Source organism: Xenopus tropicalis, chromosome 4, assembly GCF_000004195.4.
Source record: "Xenopus tropicalis strain Nigerian chromosome 4, UCB_Xtro_10.0, whole genome shotgun sequence".
Classification (NCBI taxonomy): Eukaryota; Metazoa; Chordata; class Amphibia; order Anura; family Pipidae; genus Xenopus; species Xenopus tropicalis.
This window is the reverse complement of record NC_030680.2, coordinates 109463633-109489400: the sequence shown is the minus strand read 5'-3', so window position 1 is coordinate 109489400 and position 25768 is coordinate 109463633. Positions and strand designations below refer to the sequence as shown.

The 25768-nt window shown below is 37.6% G+C and overlaps 1 protein-coding gene across 7 annotated transcripts in view; it reads left to right on the top strand.

Moving 5' to 3' along the window:
• col5a3 (collagen, type V, alpha 3) overlaps window positions 1-25768 on the top strand; it is a 123037-nt gene that overhangs the window by 60883 nt on the left and 36386 nt on the right. For all 7 annotated transcript variants that reach the window (XM_031901022.1, XM_031901023.1, XM_004913713.3 and 4 more), the window contains 16 exons: window positions 2425-2469; window positions 2813-2866; window positions 7713-7757; window positions 8323-8376; window positions 9164-9208; window positions 10035-10088; window positions 11961-12005; window positions 15142-15195; window positions 15914-16021; window positions 16323-16376; window positions 17835-17888; window positions 18857-18901; window positions 19028-19081; window positions 19351-19395; window positions 21724-21777; window positions 22082-22135. In XM_031901022.1, the coding sequence (XP_031756882.1) occupies window positions 2425-2469; window positions 2813-2866; window positions 7713-7757; window positions 8323-8376; window positions 9164-9208; window positions 10035-10088; window positions 11961-12005; window positions 15142-15195; window positions 15914-16021; window positions 16323-16376; window positions 17835-17888; window positions 18857-18901; window positions 19028-19081; window positions 19351-19395; window positions 21724-21777; window positions 22082-22135 (864 nt within the window). The remainder of the gene's footprint in view (window positions 1-2424; window positions 2470-2812; window positions 2867-7712; window positions 7758-8322; window positions 8377-9163; window positions 9209-10034; window positions 10089-11960; window positions 12006-15141; window positions 15196-15913; window positions 16022-16322; window positions 16377-17834; window positions 17889-18856; window positions 18902-19027; window positions 19082-19350; window positions 19396-21723; window positions 21778-22081; window positions 22136-25768) is intronic.

The following is a 25768-nucleotide window of genomic DNA, read 5'->3' as shown; positions in this document are numbered from 1 at the left end:
AGCATGTATAGCAATTAGCAAAGTGCCAGTGCTAAAAAGAGAAAGTAAAACATTATATATCAAAAACTATAAAACAAACAGAAAAAAATACAAAAACAAAACTTCTTTGATAAAATGAATTATTAAACATCAACAACACTGGCAATAGAAGTATGTAACTTTTAAAGGAGAGTTCCTGAGAAATACAGGGAAGCTAGAGCCCTAAAGGCATGAACAAATTGGGTAAATTAGAAATTTTCAGCCTGTTACCCTATAGTAGCTGTTAAAACACAACTCTCTGTATCCTGTTACAAAAAAAACAGATACTGCAATGGGATGCCAGGAGGCCCACGTGTTCCTCTCTGCCACCCCTTAAGGCCAGCCCAGTTATTAAGAATCAGTATTATACAGCATTGCTTACTCAGCATATGGTTCAGACCCCTTCCCTCAAGTGGTAAGGTCATTTTAGGGATTTCCCTCATCATGAATATACAACAGATCATTTTTGTATTGAACATTTTTGTATTTTTCTAACTGAATAAAAATATTTTGCCAATAAAATACCTTCAAATGTTCTGTTAGTGAGACTGGGACATTTTAGGCTGTCCTGATCAACTCTGGCCATACCATATTATTCCCAGGCACTGGCAACATTCACGAAAACCCTACTTACTTTCTGATGAACTCCACAACCTTTGAGGTACTTGAATCAGGACTGGCACCACTAGAAAATATGTCCCTAGATTCATAACATTTGGGCACTATTTTTTTTTTCTGTAAACACTTGAAAAAAAAGTGCAGTTTCAAGTCCACAATGCAGCATTTCTCCGATGATTCCACTGTAATTATGGTTGGTGCATCAAAATTGATGCAGTTGAGCCTGCACTTTAATGCAGCTTGTACACAATTTCATGGTGTTTTGCATGAGAGTGATGTGCGTGCCTGATTCTTTTGGCACAACTTTGTGCAACAATTGACACAGGCCATTGTGGGAACTCTGAAGCTACTGCTTGGTTCCAAGGTAGAGGTGGCTCCAGGGTTCCCACGCTGGGCTGCATAAGTAGGCATAACCTTGCTTAATTTGGAACAGGAGACAGGCGAAAGACAGCAGCACCAAGCTACTGAAAATAAAAAAGTATCCCTTTAACAAATTCTTCCCTTCTACAGGTCCTTACATGAATGGCCATGTTGTCTGACAACAGCCCACTGATGTTAGTCTATGCCCCTTGGACATATCAGCCTTACTTCCTTCTGGCTTATAGTTAAAGCTAGTTAAAACAGCAGTGTAGTTTATAAAACAGTAGAATGCTATGGTAGGCACAGAAGGTTGTAAGCGGACAGCTTTGTATAATGGCTCTGAAAGGGGCAGATTTATTAAATGTGAGCTTAATACATAAAAATTTACAAAAAAAACTCACCCACATTCTATTCTTTCTTTTCGGATTCTAAGAAGCATATTTATTTAGAACTCTAATTTTCACCCATTGATAAATACACACACAAATCCGATAGGAATGAATAAGAAGTGGCTGAGTTTTTACGTATTAAGCTCTAAACTCCCATTTAGAGCTTAATACGTAATATCTGTAAGATAAATACTGTACATAATGCCCTCATTAAGTTCGGGAGAGTAGGGGGTGGAAAATAATTATGCATATTTTATATATATATATATATATATTAATATTATTAATTAATATATAATAATATATATTAATTACATACGTGAAAATATTGGTAGAATGATTGGTTCAAAGTATTTTTAACTTGACAACAACTTAACCAGATCTCCAACAATAATGCTAGATTCACTGGACCCGGCATTTATTTGAAATCTGTCTCTTGCTAGTTCAGAACAGAAGAAGGAAAGAAATGGTTTTAGTGCACTGATTTGTGTCTGGGGCACTCTGACATATTAAATTACACTCTGATCATAATAAAGCATTTTAAGCACTGAAAAGCATAAGTAGTCCCAGTCAACGTAATAAGTTCATACATATTTTACTTAGACCAGAGGATTCTGGGCTACACTTGTAACCTCCTCTTAAGAAACCAATTCATAGTCAGCCAAAGCATGTAATAAAATGACAATACATTGTCATGAAAGCAGAATGCTTCCTTAAAATGGCACATTGTAAATTCACTGTAATAAAATAATACCAGCACCATTTATACTTCGTTATATAATCAGTAGGTCCGCCAATTAATTCCCTATTTGCAAAAGGGCTTGCACTGACTCCTTTTGTTATTGTGAAATTGATTCACTGTTGCCATTATTTCATTTGTCTATATTACATGAGTGCTTTGTTGGTATATTTATTATGCAGTGAAACACACAGCCTCGGCTCTGTTTTATTATGCCCTTCTATCCGGATATCTATCTGGATACATGGATAACATGGATGTATATCCTAATGTACATTTTGTTCTTTTTCTATTGTTCAGGGTGTTGCTGGTGTGGATGGACCTCAAGGCCCCAAAGGAAACATGGTTAGTTTACAGCTCCTCTTTCACTATAAGCTTGGTTTCATAATAAATAAAAGCTCTGGAAATGCCATTCTCACTGTCAGGCCTTTATTATACACCCAGTGAGCATTTACCCTGCATAGATCCCAAACTTAAGAGATCTTGAAATTGAATGTGTGACTTGATTTTGCCATTTAATTCCAACAATATGTTGTTTCGTTTTTATTATAAGTTATAGCCATCTTGCTTTTTAATCTTTTGAATTTGATAACTTATAACAATATCGCCCCTTCCCCCTACAGCAGTTACTGTAATTATTTTCTATATAAGCAATGTACAAATCTTTATATCTGTGTATATGTTTTAGGGCCCTCAAGGAGAGCCTGGCCCTGCAGGTCAACAAGGAATTCCAGGCCCCCAAGTAAGTATCATGTTCATTTGTGCCTTAAAGTCACTGTTTTGTTTTGACATATGCTGAACAATCTAATGGGAAAATCACTGAGCAGTTTCCTGTACATAAAAGTGCTTGCCCTTTAATGACTGTGGTCTGTTGTATTTGATGGTATTTGGATGACATGGCATAATCCTTTTGGTCAGTGAGACTAAAGCAGCTGTAAATAGAAATCTACTATGTCTCCTGTTCAGTATCAAGTCAACATTCATTTCCAGTTTTGTGAATTGTAATATCTTAATGTAGGATATATAATTTGAATTTCAGATTCCAATATGTAGTACACCATCTACTGCTTGGGTGCCCAGAGTAACCTAGCATAAACCCATGTTAATGCCAAAACAATTATTTTGTAAGTGTTAACTCACAATGCTTCAAATTGGATTGCTTATTGGTTGCTACTTCTTTTAAGACAAATACATATATTTATTTAATTATATATTTTTCCTCTTCCGTTATGTTGGTGATGCTTTCTTAAGAGCTCATATGGCCCACTCAGAAGCAGATGTTAATTAAACCTGTAAAATGGCTAAATATAGCAGCCCTAATTCAGTGATTTGGCACATTAAATTTCATTAAACCAGTTATGCCAGACCCAGACGACGGCAAAAATTTTTGACCATGACCAACCTCCAGCAAACAATGTTTTCAATTGGCAGTGGGAGTATTACATAGTTACATTGGTTGAATCAAGTTCAGTCCTTATAGTAAACCCAGCACACACAAACCTATACTGACCTATCTATACACTCACATACATAAACTATATATACAATCACTAATACTAACTGTAGATATTAGTATCACAATAGCCTCGGATATTCTGCTTGTTCAAGAACTCATCCAGGCCCCTTTTAAAGGCATTAACAGAATCTGCCATTACAACATCACTAGGAAGGGCATTCCACAACCTCACTGCCCTCACCGTGAAAAACCACCTACGCTGCTTTATATGAATTCCTCTAATCTAAAGGGGTGGCCTCTGGTGCGCTGGTCATTTTGATGGGAAAAAAGAACACCCTCTATCTGCCTATAATCCCCTCTAATGTAACTTGTACAGAATAATCATGTTCCCTGGCAAGAGTGTGACTCTCAGTACACCTTTGACCTATGATACATGCGCACTTTATTGCATCACCTGCTAAACAACAGTCCCAACCGCTTGCCCTTACTGGGCCCCCTTTTACTCTGGACAATGCTGCAGTTGCAGGATCTGCTCCCACTATAGTTACACCAATAGACTATAGTTATTCCCACTATAGTTATACCAATAGACTAGAGTTACTCCCACTATAGTTACACCACTAGACTATAGTTACTCCTACTATAGTTACAACACTAGACTATAGTTACTCCCACTATAGTTACACCACTAGACTATAGTTACTCCCACTATAGTTACACCACTAGACTATAGTTACTCCTACTATAGTTACACCACTAGACTATAGTTACTCTCACTATAGTTACTCCCACTATAGTTACACCACTAGACTATAGTTACTCCCACTATAGTTACACCACTAGACTATAGTTACTCCCACTATAGTTACAGCACTAGACTATAGTTACTCCCACTATAGTTACAGCACTAGACTATAGTTACTCCCACTATAGTTACAGCACTAGACTATAGTTACTCCCACTATAGTTACAGCACTAGACTATAGTTACTCCCACTATAGTTACAGCACTAGACTATAGTTACTCCCACTATAGTTACACCACTAGTCTATAGTTACTCCCACTATAGTTACACCACTAGTCTATAGTTACTCCCACTATAGTTACACCACTAGACCAGCGTTTTTCAACCACTGTTCCGCGGCACACTAGTGTGCCGCGAGATGTTGCCTGGTGTGCCGTAGGCAGGGCACCAATGTACTAGGGGGGCACTGCTCTTGGCACCAATGTACTAGGGGGGCACTGCTGCTGGGCACCAATGTACTAGGGGGGCACTGCTCTTGGCACCAATGTACTAGGGGGCACTGCTGCTGGGCACCAATGTACTAGGGGGGCACTGCTGCTGGGCACAGAGTTAAATTTTTTAACATTTTCTAATGGTGGTGTGCCTCGTGATTTTTTTCATGAAACAAGTGTGCCTTTGCCCAAAAAAGGTTGAAAAACACTGCACTAGACTATAGTTACTCCCACTATAGTTACACCACTAGTCTATAGTTACTCCCACTATAGTTACACCACTAGTCTATAGTTACTCCCACTATAGTTACACCACTAGTCTATAGTTACTCCCACTATAGTTACACCACTAGTCTATAGTTACTCCCACTATAGTTACACCACTAAACCAGGGGTCCCCAAACTTTCTTACTCGTGACCCACAGTCAAATGTAAAAAGACTTGTAGAGCAACAATAGCATCGTAAAAGTTCATGGAGGTGCCAAATAAGGGCTAAGATTGGCTATTTGGTAGCCTATATGCACACTATCAGCTTACAGAAGGCTTTATTTGGCAGTAAATCATGTTGTTATTCAACCAAAACTAGCCACAAAGTCAGGAATTCACAAATAACTACCTGGTTTGGGGACACTGGGAGCAACATCCAATGGGTTAATGAGCAACATGTTGCTTATGAGCCATTGGTTGGGGATCACTGCACTAGTCTATAGTTACTTCCACTGTAGTTTTACCTCTAGACTATAGTTACACCACTAGACTATATTTACTCCCACTATAGTTACACCACTAGATTATAGTTATTCTCACTGTAGTTTCACCTCTAGACTATAACTACACCTACTGTAGTTACACCTTGAGACTATAGTTAGACTTACCATAGTTACACCACTAGAATATAGTTAATCCCACTATAGTTACACCACATGACTACATTTACTCCCACTATAGTTACACCACTAGACTACATTTACTCCCATTTTGTTACACCAATAGATTATAGTTATTCAAACTATAGTTACACCAATAGATTATAGTTACTCCCATTATTGTTACACCACTAGACTACATTTACTCCCACTTTGTTGCATTACTAGACTATAGTAACTCCCGCTATAGTTACACCACAAGACTATAGTTACTTCCACTATAGTAACACCACAAGACTATAGTTACTCCCACTATAGTTACGCCACAAGACTATAGTTACTTCCACTATAGTAACACCACAAGACTATAGTTACTCCCACTATAGTTACACCAATAGATTACAGTTACTCCCACTTTGTTACACTACTAGACTGTAGTTACTCCCACTATAGTTACACTACAAGACTACATTTACTCCCACTTTGTTACACCACTAGACTATAGTTACTCCCACTATAGTTACACCAATAGATTACAGTTACTCCCACTTTGTTACACTACTACACTATAGTTACTCCCACTATAGTTACACCACTAGACTACATTTACTCCCACTTTGTTACACCAATAGATTATAGTTACTCCCACTATAATTACACCACTAGACTACATTTACTCCCACTTTGTTACACCAATAGATTATAGTTACTCCCACTATAGTTACACCACTAGACTACATTTACTCCCACTTTGTTACACCACTAGATTATAGTTACTCCCACTATAGTTATGCCACTAGCCTATAGACACCCCCACTATAGTTATGCCACTAGACAGAGGAGGTCAAATTACATACAGTGTGGGCCACCTATTTGTAAGCAGGGCTGAAGAATATAGCAGTATAAAAGTGTTTAACAAACTTTTTACACCTTCATAACATATTACTAATGATGAGCGAATCGCACATTTTTCCATAATTTTGCAAAAATTTTTGTGAAACTATTTGTGAAGCGCGGGTGGCATGCAACTTTTCTTTGGCATGTGCAACTTTTTTGACACGATCGCACCTATTTAGACGCAACCGTCAAATTTTGCAGCAACATTTCACGGAAGTTTTGTGAAACAATTCATCAATGGTGAAATACTAAATTTTGCTGCAAATCCATACCTGGTGAAAATATTTGCTCATCACTACATATTAAAATTAAATTTGCAAATACTGCATTCTGTAATATAATATTGCACATATTTCTACATTTCAGCTCCATTTATAACTGCCAAACACACTGACACAACAGATGACTGCTTGGTAATATCAATTGCCCCTATAGCTGGAGATACAGAAGTAGTTACAGCTCTGGGGGCTGCATTTAACTTTAAACAGGGAGGTGGTAAGGGCCAGCAATATTGCCACATGTGGCCCTCAAAACAACAGTTGACATTTTTGAATCATATAAAATAAAATATAAATCAAACTGATAACAAATTAAAAGTTAAAAAGTTGAAAAGTTAAATCCTTAGATTTTTTTTATACTTTTATTCACATTTAAACTGTAGCATGTAGAATCAATGCAAAACGTATTTTCTCCCCTGTTTAATAATCATTCTACATTTGAGTTGTGCTGATTTGACTAAATAAATATGCAAGTTCATATAGACGCTTCAGTGGGTTCTTGTCCCTTTCATAAGGCCTAATTAAGTAATTAGCAACGCTAGGTGATCTTTCATTTTCATTGATTTAAAGGAACTGGTAATGTATCAGTACTTTTTTTCTTGCAAAACACCACAGCCGTTGCCCTAGTGAAGCACCATCAGATAAAGCTGCCTTTCTACAAGGTGTCTGAGCGCCTTCCCAAACGGCTCTGAAATGTTAGTGTAAAGAATAATAAGGGATTGTAAGTCCAGCTCCTGGCTGCAGTGTGTGGCTTCAGGAATGTGGGAGAGTGCAGCTATACCGTACACTGCAAGTCTGTTCTTAGCACACGGTGATGAATGAGATCTTGGGATATAATATTTTCTTTCTTCCTAGGGTCTCCCTGGTCCACAAGGCTCCATCGGTCCACCTGGTGAGAAGGTAAAGTCTCTGTTCCTTTTGTTATATAGGTTTACAGCAGTTGTAATGAATTTCTCTCTGCTGCTAATCTGTTTTTCTATTACAAAGGGATCTTTAGCCTGAGGCTTTCTGTCCATTGCTAAACTGCAAGTCCCAGAATCCTCCACCAGCTGTCAGATTATGCTAGGGTTTTTAGTTGTAAAAATGAAAGGCGCTGATTAGGAATCTGTTGGCAGATAATATATAGTGCTCTTGGGAAGGGTGCAGCCATAAATATAGCCCATAGGCTTCCAGTTGGACCAATCTGGAAAATAGATACAAAGGCACAGGGGAAAAATCACATGGTTGCAGTTCGCATTAATGCTAATTAATATGAGTCAGGTTTGTTTTCATTAGTCAGACTGTATTAGACTGTTCAAAGCTAATTACTTACTACTGGTTGTTATGGGTTACTGCACTTACTGCCATGCATGTTAGTGAAATTACCCCACAGCATGTAACAAAATTGTACATAATAGTATAGTTATTCCAGGTTATCTGTAACTATATATATTTCATATACGTATTTATTTCTTTCTGTGCATAGGGTCCACAAGGAAAGCCTGGTTTGCCTGGATTAGCTGGAGCTGACGGACCCCCTGTAAGTGGAACCTTTCAGAACTTTTTTAGCGAACAAGGACAGTCCCTTGTTATATATAGTACAGAATTCTCTGTGACACGATGCCCAGCCACTCTGTGTCTGTGATAGTTCTGAGCACATATAATTAAATACTGGCTTGAGGTATTTTAATTTACTTTAATTACTTTTGTGGTTTAGCAGGTAACATAATCTGAAAAGCAGGATATCCTAGTTTGATTTCTATGTCAGTCCTATGTGCCCATAATTCATTTATTAGTAGTCCATGATGTAAAAATATTTTGGCCACACAAAATTTAGTAATCCCCCACCAATAGTGAGTAATCTATTGCCCTAAAACTGCCTTAAAATGTATGGCTAATTGGATCTTAAAAATTCTCATGTTGACTATCAGCACTATTACGAATGAAGATATCTTATTCAGTGCTGTGCATAATACAGCCATTTTGGTAGAATTTAAATTTTACTTTCCCTTTACATGCAGCAGAATGAAGGCCAAGGCTGCATTTTTATAAATATTTTCATCATCATCATTTTGTAATAAAAGTTCTTCCCCACTGTACATACATTTCTTCAAGCCTAAAACTAGTGCAGGTTTCTCACCGTATTTCCTCACAAACCTTTTCTGAGCCCCTAATAAAAACCTCATGTGTGTTGTATATTTTGTTGTATTTAACTCGAGGATACTTGAAGGTTTGGAGGTTTCGGATTATTATTACTGTTTAAATAGAAAGGAAAGGCTTCACCACATGGTACGTTCAATACTCTTTTTGCTTCTCTTTTCTTTCAGGGACATCCTGGTAAAGAAGGCCCCCCAGGAGAGAAGGGAGCATTGGTAAGAATATTTTTGTATCCATTTTATAGAGGATGGGACCTGTGTTAGTTCGGAAATTATAGCCTGATACACAATATTGCATACATTCTATTCCTCGGTGTGTCCTTGAACTGATATAGGTTCTCAGTAACGCCTTCCATTATGTAGTTTGTTTGTCTTATGTAGTTACATAGTCCACATTTTGCTATTATTTCCCATATATAACCCTAGTGAAATTATTTTAGTACTGGCTGTGTTTGCTGAGTGATAATCATTTTAAATTATTCCCATTACAATCCTATAAATCAGAGATTTCAACCTTAGGGGCTGATTTACTTACCCACGAACGGGTCGAATGGAGTCCGATTGCGTTTTTTTCGTAATGATCGGTACTTTGCGATTTTTTCGTATGTTTTGCGATTTTTTCGGATTCTTTACGAATTTTTCGGATCCAATACGATTTTTGCGTAAAAACGCGAGTTTTCCTATCCATTACGAAAGTTGCGTAAAAAGTTGTGCATTTTGCGTAGCGTTAAAACTTACGCGAAAAGTTGCGCATTTTTCGCGTAAGTTTTAACGCTACGAAAAATGCGCAACTTTCGTAATGGATACGAAAAACTCGCGTTTTTACGCAAAAATCGTATTGGTAACGAAAAATTCGTACAGAATCCGAAAAAATCGCAAAACATACGAAAAAGTCGCAAAATGTTCGTTTTCAAGTCGGAACTTTTCCAATTCGGGTCGGATTCGTGGGTTAGTAAATCAACCCCTTAGTGTTCTATAGCTGTTATGAATTACAATCCCCCAGTATCGCCTTCAACTCTAAAAATTATATATATTTTATTAGGGTCCCACTGGTCCCCAAGGTCCGATTGGTTACCCTGGACCTCGCGGTGTTAAGGTGAGTTTTTTTTAAATTTTTATTCTAGTTAACAACGACACGACTCTAAAGCTGGCCATACACGCACCGATAATATCGTAAGAAACCCCGTTTGGTACGATATTCGGTGCATGTATGGCAAGTCGGCGAGGCGACCGATATTGCAGGAGGCTGCTGATATCGGTCGACTCGCCGATCGGCCAGGTTAAAAGATTTTGATCTAAGGTGCTTGAGCAATATCTGCCTTCAGAGCTGAATCGGCAGAAGGAGGTAAAAAACCTATTGTTTCTACCTCCATATCTGCCGTTTCAGCCCTGAACGTTAGTGGCTGATTGGAACGATCTTTCATGCGACCGATGGTCGCACGAAAGATCAAAAATCATCACGTATGTGGCCACCTTTACTCAGTTGCTAATTCTGGCTGCACAGGACTAGCTTCCATAGTATCTGACTGATGGGCCCTCAGGCATGTGTTAGCCAGAATGCACAGATCTGATAGATTAGCCCCTTTCTGATTGGTGTGCTAACTTAATGAAAGTGTAGAAAAAGTGCATTTCCAGCTTAATTACCAAACTGAACCAGCCCAGTTGTTTGTTTTATCTACTTAATGGTGGTGCAGCTGCATCAGAGGCTAAAAAGCCCAGTTGTTATTTTTTTTTAAACGACACATATGTCCAGTTTTGGTAAAAGTTGACCGCATTGCACAGAAAATTTGGTGGTGGTTGTGGCTTCACGATGTTTGTTAAACACCAGTTTTACCCACACAGCATTTTTTAAAGCAACGTTGTACAAACTGGGCTGATATTACTATTATATAGTCAAAAATTGCATACTGACAGAAATAAAAAAAGACAGTAGTAGAAAGTATTTCTTGCAGCTCATCCACTGAGCACCCAGTATTGACACTTGTTAAGTATCCAGTATTTGCATTTATTAAGTGTTGGGGGCACATTCATTAAAGTACGAATCTGAATCACATAATCCGATAAGTTCTGATGATTGCAAAAGTCAAGAAAATTCCGTTCGCTTGAATAAGAAGATTTTGTACTTACGATCCGAAAGTTACGAAAATTTAGTATTAAAATGATCGTTTGTGAATGGCGATCCGATAGTCACAAAATTTTCATATCCCAACGATCATAAACGGCGGTAAATCTTTCTGACTTTGATCCTTTTGTGCATGATTTTGGAAGCCTCCCATAGGGCTCAATGGCACTCTGCAGCTCCAACCCGGCCCAAGGAAAGTCTCCCATAGGGCTCAATGGCACTCTGCAGCTCCAACCTGGCCCAAGGAAAGTCTCCCATAGGGCTCAATGGTACTCTGCAGCTCCAACCTGGCCCAAGGAAAGTCTCCCATAGGGCTCAATGGTACTCTGCAGCTCCAACCCGGCCCAAGGAAAGTCTCCCATAGGGCTCAATGGCACTCTGCAGCTCCAACGCGGCCCAAGGAAAGTCTCCCATAGGGCTCAATGGCACTCTGCAGCTCCAACCTGGCCCAAGGAAAGTCTCCCATAGGGCTCAATGGCACTCTGCAGCTCCAACCTGGCCCAAGGAAAGTCACGATACCGAAGCTTGAATGAATTCTGAAACTTTCGCACTCGTTACGACAAATACGATTTTATTGCACAAACTGCTGCGCTAATTGTCGCAAAGTACAAGAAAGTTGCGCAAGTTAACGAAAATATCGCAGAAAATATGCAAAAGTTGTAAACTTTAGAAAAAATACGAAATGTTTGTAATCGGACCTGTCGTACTTTAATGAATGTGCCCCTTGGTGTTAAACTCTGCTTTTTACAAAGGACTATGCTCTGCTTTTTACAAAGGACTATGCATATACAGACCCCAAACATGTATATCTTAACCTAATTCTTATGCTTGTTATTTTAAAATTAGGGAGCAGATGGTGTCCGAGGATTGAAAGGAGGCAAAGGAGAAAAGGTATGTAAACTTTAAATATGATGGAAATAGGTGTTTGGGATGTTCGGTACGTATAGTCCAAAGATGATTAACAACATTTTTTCTTATGCTAGAAACCCGGAACACATATAAGTCAGTGTCATCAGTGAAATAATGATCTGCTTGCAGATTTTTCAAAGGCCATTCTATAGAATGGTAGGGAGCAATAAATTGCATGGCCAAACTATGAGTGGGTCAGTATGTCAGTGATGACATGTAATTAGTTCGTGCTGGCTTGCTATTCTGGTCTATGCATTTTACAAGCTGAATAGGTAGAATTAACTTTCAGGGGTGTTAAATTTAATATTTTCTGGACTCGCTTTCCATCCTGTTAAAAAAAAGCAGTTGTAATTTCCTGGAAGAGGATACATGAATTTGTTTAACAATGCCATAGCTACATCTAATACTCAGCATGACACAAGACACATAAACACAAACATATCACAAACCAACTGAATGCTTAATTACCACATGGATCATGATACTGAAGGGGAAATATCGCTGTATGATCTTAAAAACATAGGTATCTGGCTCTGTTTAAAGGGCCCAATTACCCAAATTTAGCTTTAGTTAAATAAATATTTATTTGTTTATTATAATTTACAGTTAGGATAATAGTAATGTTTTTATCCTTACTTCATCCCATCTAACCCCCTACAGCTCTGTAAAAGCTTGAAATGCTCCATGTACAATTTTTGTATTTGGCTGGATACTGTATTCGCCATAAAAGAGTCAGCTGAATACCGAAATTAATTAGATTCCTGATTTGCAAATTCAAATTAAAAAAAATTGCTTCATATGTGAAAAAAGTCACATAGTAACAGTCAGATTTTCTTTGATTCAACATTTACAATTCCTCATGAAGCCAAATTGTTCAAAAAGTACTAGGGCTCATCAGAATTCGCTCAGTCGCTAAATGCCTAGTATAAACAAGCCTTTCCCTTCCTCCAGCTACTGCTTAGTTCTCATTCTTACAGATACGAGTTTAGGGGGTTGAATAGGATATTCATTAAAACAATGAAATCTTTTTTTTCTTTAACATAATGAAAGAGAACATCATTCTTAACTTTTCACACTGATTAAACACTTTCATCGATTTTTTAAGCTATTTGTAAATTAAATAATAATTGAACTCACTTTCTTTTCTTTGCTATTGCATTCTCAGTTTGTCAGACTAGAAGAAAGTTCAAAAGCAATCAGCTCTCCTCTACCCAAGACTACAATTCCCAAAATACATTGCCTTTCTGTTACCCTTCTTCTTCTCAGGTCTGTTTATCGTTGAACATGCAAGGCATTGTGGGTAATGGAGTCCTGGCTGAAGGAGAGCTGGCAATTTTTCATTTGTATGAGTAGTCAGGGAAAGGAGAGGAGTCCTTTCCTCTCACAATTGCTCTGGACAAGCAACATGTTGATTGGGATCCAGTATAAGAAGTGTTTAAAATGCCACTGTTCTACTTTATTTAAAGCACAAATATAGACAGCTATAGATATAGATATAAAACAGTTGGCACAGAGCTGAGCGCAAGCCTTTTTTTAATGGGCACAGATTAATAGCATGTGCATATTGGCTCTTTATCATTAAAAGGGCAAGGTTCTCTTCTTAAAGGAAAAATCTACTATTTCTAATTAGTGTTAATAATCCATTTTTAAATACCATTAGTAGAAATTTTGTGTGCCTGCATAATCTACTTATATGTTCATAAGCAGTGTTTAAGCACACATCACCCCCCTTTATATACCCCTTGTATGTATGTGGGCCAGCGCTATCATGTTATTATTTACAGATGTTTCTATTTTTTACACCTGTACAGAATATCTGCATGTATTCCAAGAAATAATGAGGCTAAAAGACACTAAGGGGCTTATTTATTATGCTGTGTAAAACTAATTCACCGAAAAAACGGAGTAAAAAGCTGTGTAAAATAAATGGAAAAGATCGCCGTCTGAACGCCGGATATTACGCTGGTTATTACGCCGTTAAGTTCCGGAGGAAGAAAAAACGTGTAAAGCCTGGCGATGTGTGGCGAATTTTCTCGCCGTTTTTTACACAGCATAATAAATATGCCCCTCAGGTATATATTTATCATGCTGTGTAAAAAGTGGAGTAAAACATCACCGCTGATGTTGTTTATAGTAGCCAATCAGATGCGTGCTTTGATTTTATAACTGTTGAAATCTAATTGCTGATTGGTTGCCCCGGGCAACATCACTGGTAATGCTTCACTCCACTTTATACACAGCATGATAAATATACCCTTAAGTTTGCCCAGAAGCAGTAACCCAGAGCAACCAATCTTCAGGTAGCATATACTAGTCACCTGTTTGAAACAAACATCTTATTTGTTGCTATGGGTTACTGCTTCTAGGCCTTTTATTACATATGGGAGATTGTATCCCCACTAATATGTATGTGTCACTTTAAATGGCATTTAAAACCTTTTAATAAATAGGGGCTACATGTATATGTATTGCAGCATGGGGCTACCCATGTCTGGCAGCATTTAGCCATTTAGGTTAAAGGACCCCAAGTGATCATTTTGAATTTCCCTAGCCTTGCACAGGTGGTGGTGGGGCCCAGAAATATTTGCAAGGGACTGTGAATACAGTATTACACCCCTACTGGAGATATTTTGCACATTTCATAAAGTGGAGTGGTGGTAGGAATGTGCCTCATGTATGGCTCATATAGGGCTGCAGTGCTGTTTCCATAGCCGTGGATGATATATTTTGCAAGCAAGACATTCTAGGGTGTATGGAATTTATTAATTATCATTTGTGCTACCCAAAGAGAATATTGATGATACATAGAAACATCTGTTATGAATTCCACAGTCACTAGTTAAAACATCACTTATATTATAACGGCAGCATTATTCTAGTTGTGGCACTTCAAATGAAGTATTATAGTTCAGTGGAGGTTGCAGTTAAAATATGGGTTCGTAGTAAGGATCGGACCTAGGTTGCCACATGGATAAGGAGTAGGACACAACTGTTTTGTATTTTGATCGCTCACATCTAATAACTATTGTTTACATTGTGGAAACTCAGTCTGATCGTGTGCATATGTTATTCTAGGGCAAAAAAACTGTCTAACTAACATGCCTCCATTCTTTTTAAGGGTGAAGATGGATTTCCAGGATTTAAGGGTGACATGGGTCTTAAAGGAGACAGAGTAAGTACAACGGGTTTCAAGAAATAAAATAGTTGGACAGTGGAAGACATTCACTCCATGGTAGTATACCCAGTAATAGTACTGCAGTCCACTTTTCTAGCCTTTCTGTAACCACTGACTACTTATTGCCAAGGCCAAGATATAGTAACATAGTAACATAGTAAGTTGGGTTGAAAAAAGACATACGTCCATCAAGTTCAACCATAATGCCTATATATAACCTGCCTAACTACTAGTTGATCCAGAGGAAGGCAAAAAACCCCATCTGAAGCCTCTCTAATTTGCCACAGAGGGGAAAAAATTCCTTCCTGACTCCAAGATGGCAATCGGACCAGTCCCTGGATCAACTAGTACTAAGAGCTATCTCCCATAACCCTGTATTCCCTCACTTGCTAAGAATCCATCCAGCCCCTTCTTAAAGTTATATAACGTATCAGCCAGCACGACTGATTCGGGGAGGGAATTCCAGAACCTCACAGCTCTCACTGTAAAAAATCCTTTCCGAATGTTTAAATGGAACCTCCCTTCTTCTAAACGGAGTGGGTGCCCTCGTGTCCGTTGGAAGGACCTACTGGTAAATAAAATCAAAGAGGGATAGAAAATTAGTCAAGGAGAACATGGAATACATTCAACTTAGGAACTCATTATGTTGTAAAGCATTTTCAGTTGTATGATTTCTCCTTTGCTTTCTGTATGTAAACCTGAGCTCTGTTTTCAGGGAGAAGTTGGTCCTCTAGGTCCTCGGGGAGAAGATGGCCCAGAAGGTCCAAAGGGAAGATCTGGTCCATCAGGAGAATCTGGCCCAACTGGTCTTGCTGGTGAAAAGGTAAGTCCTTCCTAAAACACCAATTCAATGTGAGCTTTGGGATGTTGTACTCATCCACTTTTCTGCATCATGAAATAATATGGGTGTAACTGACACAAATCCATTGACTTATACAGTAAGGGTTAATGTTTATCTACCTTTGCCAGTTATGATTAACAATAATATTTTTTTTCTTTGGAACTATCCTAAATGGGAATTTGTTTATTTTGTCACTTTTACATTATAAAGTGCTACATTTTCACAGTTGGCTACTTGACATACCAAGGTAGATAAAGGTGTTGCCTTTGTTGCTATATTTCAGGGTAAACTTGGAGTCCCAGGATTGCCCGGATACCCAGGTCGACAGGGTCCCAAGGTAAGAGGCAGACATTTTTAGCATATGACTGGATTATAGTTGCATATAAAGTCTCATGTTACCAGATATTTAAAGCGTAGGAGGTACAACTAAGAAATACAAATTAATTATTTCAGGCCTACAAATGATGATAATCTTGGCTAAGGAACATTGGAGCTCTAATTTTATTCTCTATTACAACATATTACATAGTGTGTGCTTGAGTGTATGTGTAAGTACAGTATGTGTAAATGTAATCTCCCAAATATGACAGCAAACACATTACCATATAGCAGTCAGGTTATAGTCAATTGGAAATAAGGAAAACACAGAAACATTTTCCAGAGCTTATTAAATTCCTTCTTGTCCATTTGATTAATAGTTATAAATGCTCAAGGTGGAGAAATGTCATGTATCTGAGCTACACTTATTGACTGAGAGCAATAAATTAACCAGTCGGGTCCTCGGTGAGTTAGAACAACCACCTGACCCTCTGCAAATCAGCCGCGTTTTTACTCTGACTGTCAGATCGATTGCTTTCCACTGTCTTGTTCTTTACTTGTTTGAAGAGATTTTCTGCCACTCTCTGAGATCAAAGTATTTCTGTTGCCATCGGATAAACAGATATGTATGTCTAGTGCTCCTGAGGCCTCTGATTCTCTTAGTGGGAAATGGCTAATTTTATTCTATTATTCCTTTTTCATCCTTCCACCAAATCTGTTTCTGCAGTTTTATTTACAAAGTAATTTTTTAACATGTGTGTGTGTGTCAAATTCAACCATTCCCTTTTAAATATACTTTTTTCATGATATATTGGTTCAATATTATACTCTGCTTTACACAAAGTACTTAATTATACACATCTGTCCCAGCCCTACTCTAGCATACAGTTCCCTGCTATGCATATACTCACACTAGGGTGACTTTCATCAAGAGTCAATTAACCTGTATGTTTTTGCAGTGTGGGAGGAAAATGGAGCAGCCACAGACAACCACTGCACACATGGAGAGAAAATACTGTACAAATTCCATGGCACAATTACACTAGACTATAGCATTAAAGCTTCTCAAATATAGGGATATTATTGGTAGCCTTAAATGGCTGGTGGGGAAAATTCACATATTTTATACATATGTACCTGTATTGCCATTGCTGCATATTATTTAATTTTGCAAATACAAAACGCTACCAGAGGTGTCACAAAGCAAACTTAAACTGTTTAAAATCCTAATAAGTCTCCCTGGGTGTTAGGATTGAGATAAAAGGCTAATTAACTGCAGTGACTTCCAGCTGGTTTGATGAATTATTCTGATCTATTCTATGCTTTCCGGACGTGAGGGTTTCTGGTAAGAAATTAATTCTACAGATACAGTCATGTATTCTAGGTGCATGGAGGTCATTTTATCAGTACCATTCTCTCTGCTGTATAAATTTGCATATTACCTTCCAAACATCTCCTCATATTTATTTCTTGTCAGGGTTCTACAGGTTTCCCTGGATTTGCAGGAGCCAACGGCGAGAAAGGAGCTCGGGTATGATAAATTCAAGATACAACATACTTCTGTTATCTTCTTGGTTATTAAAAAGAGAATAGAATGCAAATCAAACCCAAAAGTAGTACAAAAAAAATTGTGAGATAATCTCAGTTTACAAAACTCCACTGAAAAGCATGGGGTTCAAAGATGATAAGCTCACTAGTATTCTGAAGTTTGCAATACTGGGGGGCTACATGTATAAATAGTTGTCTTTTTTAAAAAAAATCATTGTCATATGCAAATTAGACCTCCTAATTTACTTTTATAAAGTTAAAATAGTGCTAAATAAGCATCTTAGCTATTTGCCACATTTGATCCTTTTAAGGAAAACTATACCCCCAGAATAAATACGTAATACTGAACCGTTTATATTACATTAAGTGACCTATTAAAGAATCCTGCCAAACTATATATATATATATATATATACCAGTAAATATTGCCCTTTTACATCCTTTTTCCTTATCCATTATTTTGTGATGGGTTGTGTGCTCCCTCAGAGATCACATTAACTCTGCCCATTAATTGACTGATGTGGCCTAGCATGTATGTGTGCCTTGGTTTCTTTGTGTGCACTGTGAATCCTGTGATCCCAGGAGGTGGCCCTTAATTCTTAAATGACTATTTTTCTGTTTAGGAGTACCCAATAGTGCATACTACTAAAAAAGAATATCTTTATGAAAATGGTTTATTTAGATGAAGCAGGGTTTTACATATGAGCTTGTTTATGCAATATATTTTTATAGAGATCTACATTTTTTGGGGGGTATAGTTTTCCTTTAAACATTTAGTTAGGTGGTCCTCTAAACCTTAATACCTCTTTAGATGTGGGAAATTTTGTATGAAAAACAAAAGCACCTAAAAGATGAAAAATATGGATAGAATTTACATTTAGTTTTTTGGCTTTATTGGGTTTCTGACATCTGACATCACAAACATTTTTACATACAATTGCTTTTCCATAGGGTGTAGCTGGCAAACCAGGTCCAAGGGGACAACGAGGTCCAACGGTGAGTTTCTTCTTTATTCATCTTCATCTCTTCTGTTATAGGCTTTCATATACACCAAAAAGTTATCATGCTACCATTTTGTGAAATGCCATGTTTTATTAACACTTATATTTCTTGTTCTACTAGGGTCCACGTGGTGCTAGAGGTCCAAGAGGTCCTACAGGAAAACCAGGTCCTAAGGTAAATTACCTTCGAAATCACTAACTCTCACAAATGAAAATCAATCTCATCCATAGTATAATAATATAATACACAATAAGGTATAGTTAAACAGTGCAGATTCAATGGTACATTAAATCTTTAATTATGTGGAATATCCACCAATCCCATACTGTCAGCTTTAATATGTTCATTTTTTAACTTAAATATTGTAGAAGTTAAACATTTTTAGGTTTCTTTGGTTTTTCATTAACAGTGATTTTAACAGTTTTTTCTCATTTTTATTTTAGGGCACAGCAGGCAATGATGGTCCACCTGGCCCACCTGGTGAAAGAGTAAGTCCCGCAGTGTGACAAGAAACTTAATGCACTCTGTATTGATGCTTTGGGTGAAACTTGGAAAATTGTGGGGTGACAAATTTATAAAGTGCTGTGTACAGGCAACTTGTTCTAATTCTGTCAGTTGCTAGCTGAAGCTTAATAGTCACCATCTTTGTTGAAAAGCCACTAGCCAGTTATCACAGTAAAACCTGTAGAGCTGTAATTTTTTTTATAAAACAATGTTGATATACTTCATAATAATGTTTTCAGCTGTCAAGTGAAGGATGGTTCATGGCAGTTACATGGGCTGCTTACTACCATAATCCCTTCATAGTTTCCCTGGATTCCTTCCTATAGTTAAAGACAGCACCTTTGGACACAGTATTGATCCCCACTATTTTGACTCTCTGGCACGCTAAAGAGCCCCCTCAAGTGATAATGGAACCATTCATATGTGCTAGACATACAAAAAGGTATTGAAGCCTGTATTGTTTCTCCTTCTCACTTTTTTCCTACTCCCATATTAGAACATCTCCACTACAAAGAGGATTGTAAAAAGAATCCTTGCACTCTAAAGCTAATTTTTTCCCTTTTAGTATTCCCATTTTGATATTTTAGCTACATGAAGGCTACAGTTAGGTGTATCCAATTTAAAAACAACAGCTCATGCAAGAAAAGCTGCTCTATGGGGTGAGCATGCTGCAGCTTACTTTGAAATGAATGGCATGGATTCAAATTCAAGGAAATCAGGGGACTGGAAATAATGTCCATTCGCTGACTTTGCTATTAAGTGGCATCTTGCCGTTTATGTGCTGACCTTCATATTGCTTTAGCAGACTGACCAACACATTTTCTAAAACAGAAATCATAGATGGCTTTTATGAACAGTTTGGACTTTTTAGGCCACATTTTACACATGCCATAATTTTACTGGATTCTCAGAACTGAGTTATATTTTTCCAAGCATTTCCATTTAACCCTTCTATCTTCAGCTTCTCATACTTCTGCTGCAGTTCACATCAGACAACCACTCTTCGTTCATTGCTCTAGATTATGTATATTGAATATAATGAGACCAAGATAGCATGTTTTGCCCTTTCGGATATATATTGTTTTTCAAAGCTTTACAGTGCCCTATGTCATGGAGGCTATTATCTGAGCTCTTATAATAGAATGCCTCCATTACAATGCAGACTATTGTAATTATCTGCATAGCTCAATGTGATGCATTATGGAGCGATGACTCCCTGCAGGATTTCAGTGTTAATCTGCACAGCGGTTGGAGATATTATCATGTTATTATCTTAAAGCACCTGTGGAGTGTAAAGCAAATACACAAATACATATATTTAAAAGATATATGCACTTAGAATGGATTCTCTAAAACAAGAAAATGTTATAAGACATTGAAGACATTTATCTTACCCTTGTGATAAGACCCGATTACTCCCTCACTGTTCCTTGAGAGATTTTTCTATTATCACTTACTCAATAAACTATTAGTCCTTATAGCTTCCAGGCGCAGAAATCAAACTGATATCCTGCACTCTGAAGTAGCCAGTCATGCCTTCTGGCCTATTAGACTGCAGACTGTCTGGTGGTGTTTTAGGTTTTCTAATATAATTTTTATTTTCAAGATTTAACTTAGGTTAATTAGGTTAAGACATGACAATTCCGAGCAAAAGCAATTCATTAAGTTAGAGTTAGAGTCTGAGTTAGAATAAAAACCTGACGCCCTAAAACAAAATGTTGGTAATTTTATTGAATAAAATGTATTGGAGAATGTTGGTAAGACTATTACACAGCCAAATACAATACAATATAACATATCTGACTTCAGACATCTATTGTAAGTACAGGCATGGGACCTATTATTTAGATGCCTATTATCCAGACAGCTTGGAAATACAGGAAAGCTGTTTTTGACCAACTAATCCCAAGAATATAAAATTAAAAGATCCAACACCTCAGTTTCTCCACAGGCCTCAGGTTAAAATGCAGACTTACTTTTTAAAATGTGACACTATTTGAATTGCCAGACAGTGGGTGATTTGATAGAATTAAACCTGCTCACTTCCGAGTTGCCCAATGTAGCATCTTTAGCGGAACACTATTAAAAATGGCTGTTGGAGAAGACTCTGTTTGGTTATAGTGTTTAAAGCATGGCACTGCAAACTGGCACATACTGAATGCAGTATTGAGCAAAACTGGACCAAAAAGATTTGTCATGGAGCTCATTTGAACATTGTAGTTTGGGTGTGGTTGTTTTGTGGTTGCACCTTTAAGGATTCTTTTTATGCATTGCTCCCACTGATTCATGTCCTTGTTTCTTTTGTGTTTCAGGGACCTCAAGGACCACAGGGCCCAGTTGGGTTCCCAGGACCGAAGGGCCCCCCTGTAAGTTCCCTATTATCCTTCCTTTGTGTAACAAAAACAGCCAAACATGTAAGGGCCTTTAATACACCCAGATAAACTATCTTCATAATCCTAAATCTTATAAACCTCTAACTTACCAAAGCTTATTGTGTAAAGGCTACAATAAATCAGTGAAATTCTGGATATGAATCCTATTTACAAAGTGACATACTGTATAAAAAAGCTATATTTTTAGAGTAACAGTACGAACAACAGGTTTAGTATATAATGGGTTATTAGTATATAATAATCTTTTGGAGGTTGAATGATATCTTTTTTATTTCAGGGACCTCCTGGAAAGGATGGATTGCCTGGCCACCCTGGACAGCGAGGAGAAACAGTAAGTGGGCAGATCAATTAGCTTTTTGGCGACCACCCCACTTCAGTTATTTCCTCTGTGAGCTGCTTTCTACCCACAGTCCTGCCCAGATAGGGGAAGACCCTCCAAGTATTATGGCAGTGGTGTTCTTCTACCTGGTCAGACTGTTTGTGGCAAGTAGCGACAATTCTAGCGCAGAGGAACTGGAGTCAGGTGGCTGCTGTTTTCCCGATAATATATGCTGAATGCTGACAGCCAAGCAGATATGTGCACTGTGACCTTTTTATACTTGTGTTCAGATCTCATTGGCTGCAATTGAGGATTCAAGTACAGCATTCCGCAAACTATTATCAAAGAAAAAGACACAGTATCTGTGTTAAAGGTTTTTTCCTTTTCAATATCAACATACTGCTTTTAATAAATAAGGTTAAGTAGATATCCCTGTAATTAAATAAATGAATCCATAGAATACTTTGAGGACATTAGGGGCTCATGTCATTTACTATGACTGGGCAAATCTGCCCATGGACAGTTTCCCATAGCAACTAATTAGAAATTAGCTTTGATCAATCTACTTCAGCCTGAATAGCAAAAACAAATATCTGATTGGTTGCTTGGGTTACTGCAATAGTGCAACTTTGCCTAGTTTGTTTAATCCATCTTGTCCTGTCTGAAAAAGAGCTAGAGCATATTTATGAAGGGGCCATATTTATGAAGGGGCCAAATGTGAACTTTCTGAAAATTCAAAAATTTGCCACAACATTGTCTATTAACTAAAACCCAAAATGATAAAATGTTGCATATTTATCTTGCAATTGTGATTTTTGCCAATTTTTCTTGTGTTATTACACCATTGCTAAATAGTGAAATCAAGAGTGGCGGTTAATTTTCAGTACCATGTTTCGGCAAAAGTAATTTTTCCTAGTTCAAAGCTAACATTATAAAGGTACACAATCTAATTTTCAATGTCATATCTTCCATGCTGATATCCCATGTCATTACTTTATGGCATTAAATTATCAGAATTAATAAAATGTACTTACATGCCACCTTGACTATTGGACAATGACTATTTCAGCAGTGTATACCTATCTCTATAACGTTTTTAGCCATTTGGAAAATGACATTATTATGCTACAAATTTTATCAGCAATAAATCCCATAGGAATGAATAGAACATGGGAAAGTTTTTATGTATTGAGCTCACATTTTAATAAATCTGCCCCTTAGTAAATATGCCCCAAAACCTTTATAAAACTGAATCTGCTCCTTTGTTAAACAGTTTTACCAGCTGTTCAAAGTGCTCTGCCTTAAGGGCATATTTATCAGAAAGTGAAACAGAACTTGGCACAGGTCACCAAAGGAGAATTCTGCTGCCCTTTTAACTAAGGTGCATACAATTAAACAGAGAGCTGCAGACTTTCCTTGTGGTAACCTGTGACAAGCTCTGTTTTACATTGTGATAAATATGCCTCTTAGTACCTCAGTAATGAAACCTGCTGCTTTGCGTGCCATAAAAAATCCAGTGTTAAAATTTGCTGTTTCATATGAATGCCACTAACCCAAGGATCTTCATCCTATGACTATATTTTCCAGCATATCAGACTGCTGAGAATTGTAGCTTGAAGATCCCTGCTTTAAACTGTAGCTACATGTACCTTGGCAACCCTGCCTGTGCTGCTTTAAAGCAAACATCTATTCCAGCATCATTACAGGCTAATTACTGTGCTCTTACCAACCTATGCAATTACTTTGTATTGTTGTACAAGTATTTATGAGGCCTTTTACCCTTTTCTGAGCTGTAATGTTTACTATGTCACTGGAAATGCCGAGCTTAAAATAAGCTTTAGCCAGTTTCCTACTCAACCCCAGAATCACTTAATAGTAACGTATTTTAATGGCCTATCCACACATTTCACTAAAAACATCAATGGGAAATAACTGTCACAAAGTAGTAACTATCGGATCCTATAAAAGCGTGACAGGCAGCTATGAAATGTCATAAAATACCAGTTTGAAACAGATTAGGGACTAGTATGCACAGTTTTCTCATGGAAGTTGCCACATCAGCTAAACCAAATCCATTTTTAATACTAATTATATATTTTACATAGGATCAAGCAATTACAAATACCCTGTTTTATTGTACTTTGTTTTTTACATTGTTCCAGAAGGCATTTCTACCGACATAGTCCATTTGTGCATAAATAGTCAAATAGTGCTTTGAGACTGAAAGCTTGAGAGCAAGGGCCAAAGTTACATTAAAGCAGTTGCAGGGCAGTTTTTCAAATTGTTTTTATAGTTGTATCAAGGTAAAAGGTTGGAGTCAACTTACTGTGGAACTGTGTTGGCTCCACTTGATTCCTGTGTTGACCTACCTGGTAGACTGAACACTGATCACAGCTATTTTGTGATGCCGGGCCTTATGGATCAGTAACAGCAAGGATCACATTTTGGTTTGATGCCACTATAGGTTATTTGACTCCTGAGAGTTTTTTGTGCAGCAGGGAAACCTTAACTACAAACGGTCTGCCCCATAGGTCCTGGCCTTTTTTTACAAATTCAGGCCTATCAGCTTCTGAAAGGTTGCAACCTGATTAGTGAGCACTGTATTCTACATATATTATGACTGAAAGCCCAGATAATGTATGTTAAGGGACTATTTTGCTATAAAAATGAGTACAGAAAAATGTGACTTCCCGATGCCATCATCCATTAAAGGGCATAAACAACTACCATCCTCCATAGAATGTTTCCCTTTAGTGCATTGGTGTTCAGGCAAGAATATCCTGATGGCATGCAATCCTAGTATCTGGGCTACTTAAATGCTCAACTGAAAGGTTACTTTATAGTAAACAAATACAAATTCTTGCTCTCCGTTTCAAACTGTCTGGCGCTGAGGCAAATCTAGTATTTTCTCCTCTGTTGTTATATAATTGACATGAGTAGAGTGGTTTCAATTACAGCAGTAGATGCACATTCATGCCCAGATCTATCAAATGCTGATGTTATCTCACAAAATAATATCACTTAATACCATGGCAAAGCAGGCACATAAAATAATATAGCATTAAGTGATATTATCTCACTGCAGATCAAAGATACTGTCTGATAGGTCTAGATTACTGTGCATACGTGAGCAAGAAAGAAAAATGCTGCATCCAATGTGTAAGGCTGGCAAGCTCCTTTAGCAAGAAGTCATTCATTCTCTCAGTATGCTATTAACAAACTTGTATGATTGCTTTCTAACACTTTTTGTTATGGTTTGCACACTTGCCATCATAACCCCTTATTTCCAGACGGAATAAATGCTTTTTTATCTTTCATCCTGAGCTGCATCTTTGCTCAGTGCTAAAGAGTTAATGCAGCTTGGCACAAGTTACGCCTGCTTCGGCTTGCTAGAGCGTGCTTTAATTTTGTAGAAGACATGGTAAGTAGAGGAGAATAGGTATGTTATAAATGTCAGTCTATTTGCTGGTAGGGGGACTATCAGACACCATACTATTTAAACATGAATTCTCTGCCAATGGCCCTTCAATGTAAAGTTTGGGTCATCCCTTAGGTATAACATAATAGTATGACTATAATGTAGGATAAGGTTTGCTCACAGCATTGTAGTCTTGATAATCACTGCTAGTTTTGTAGTACCTACCA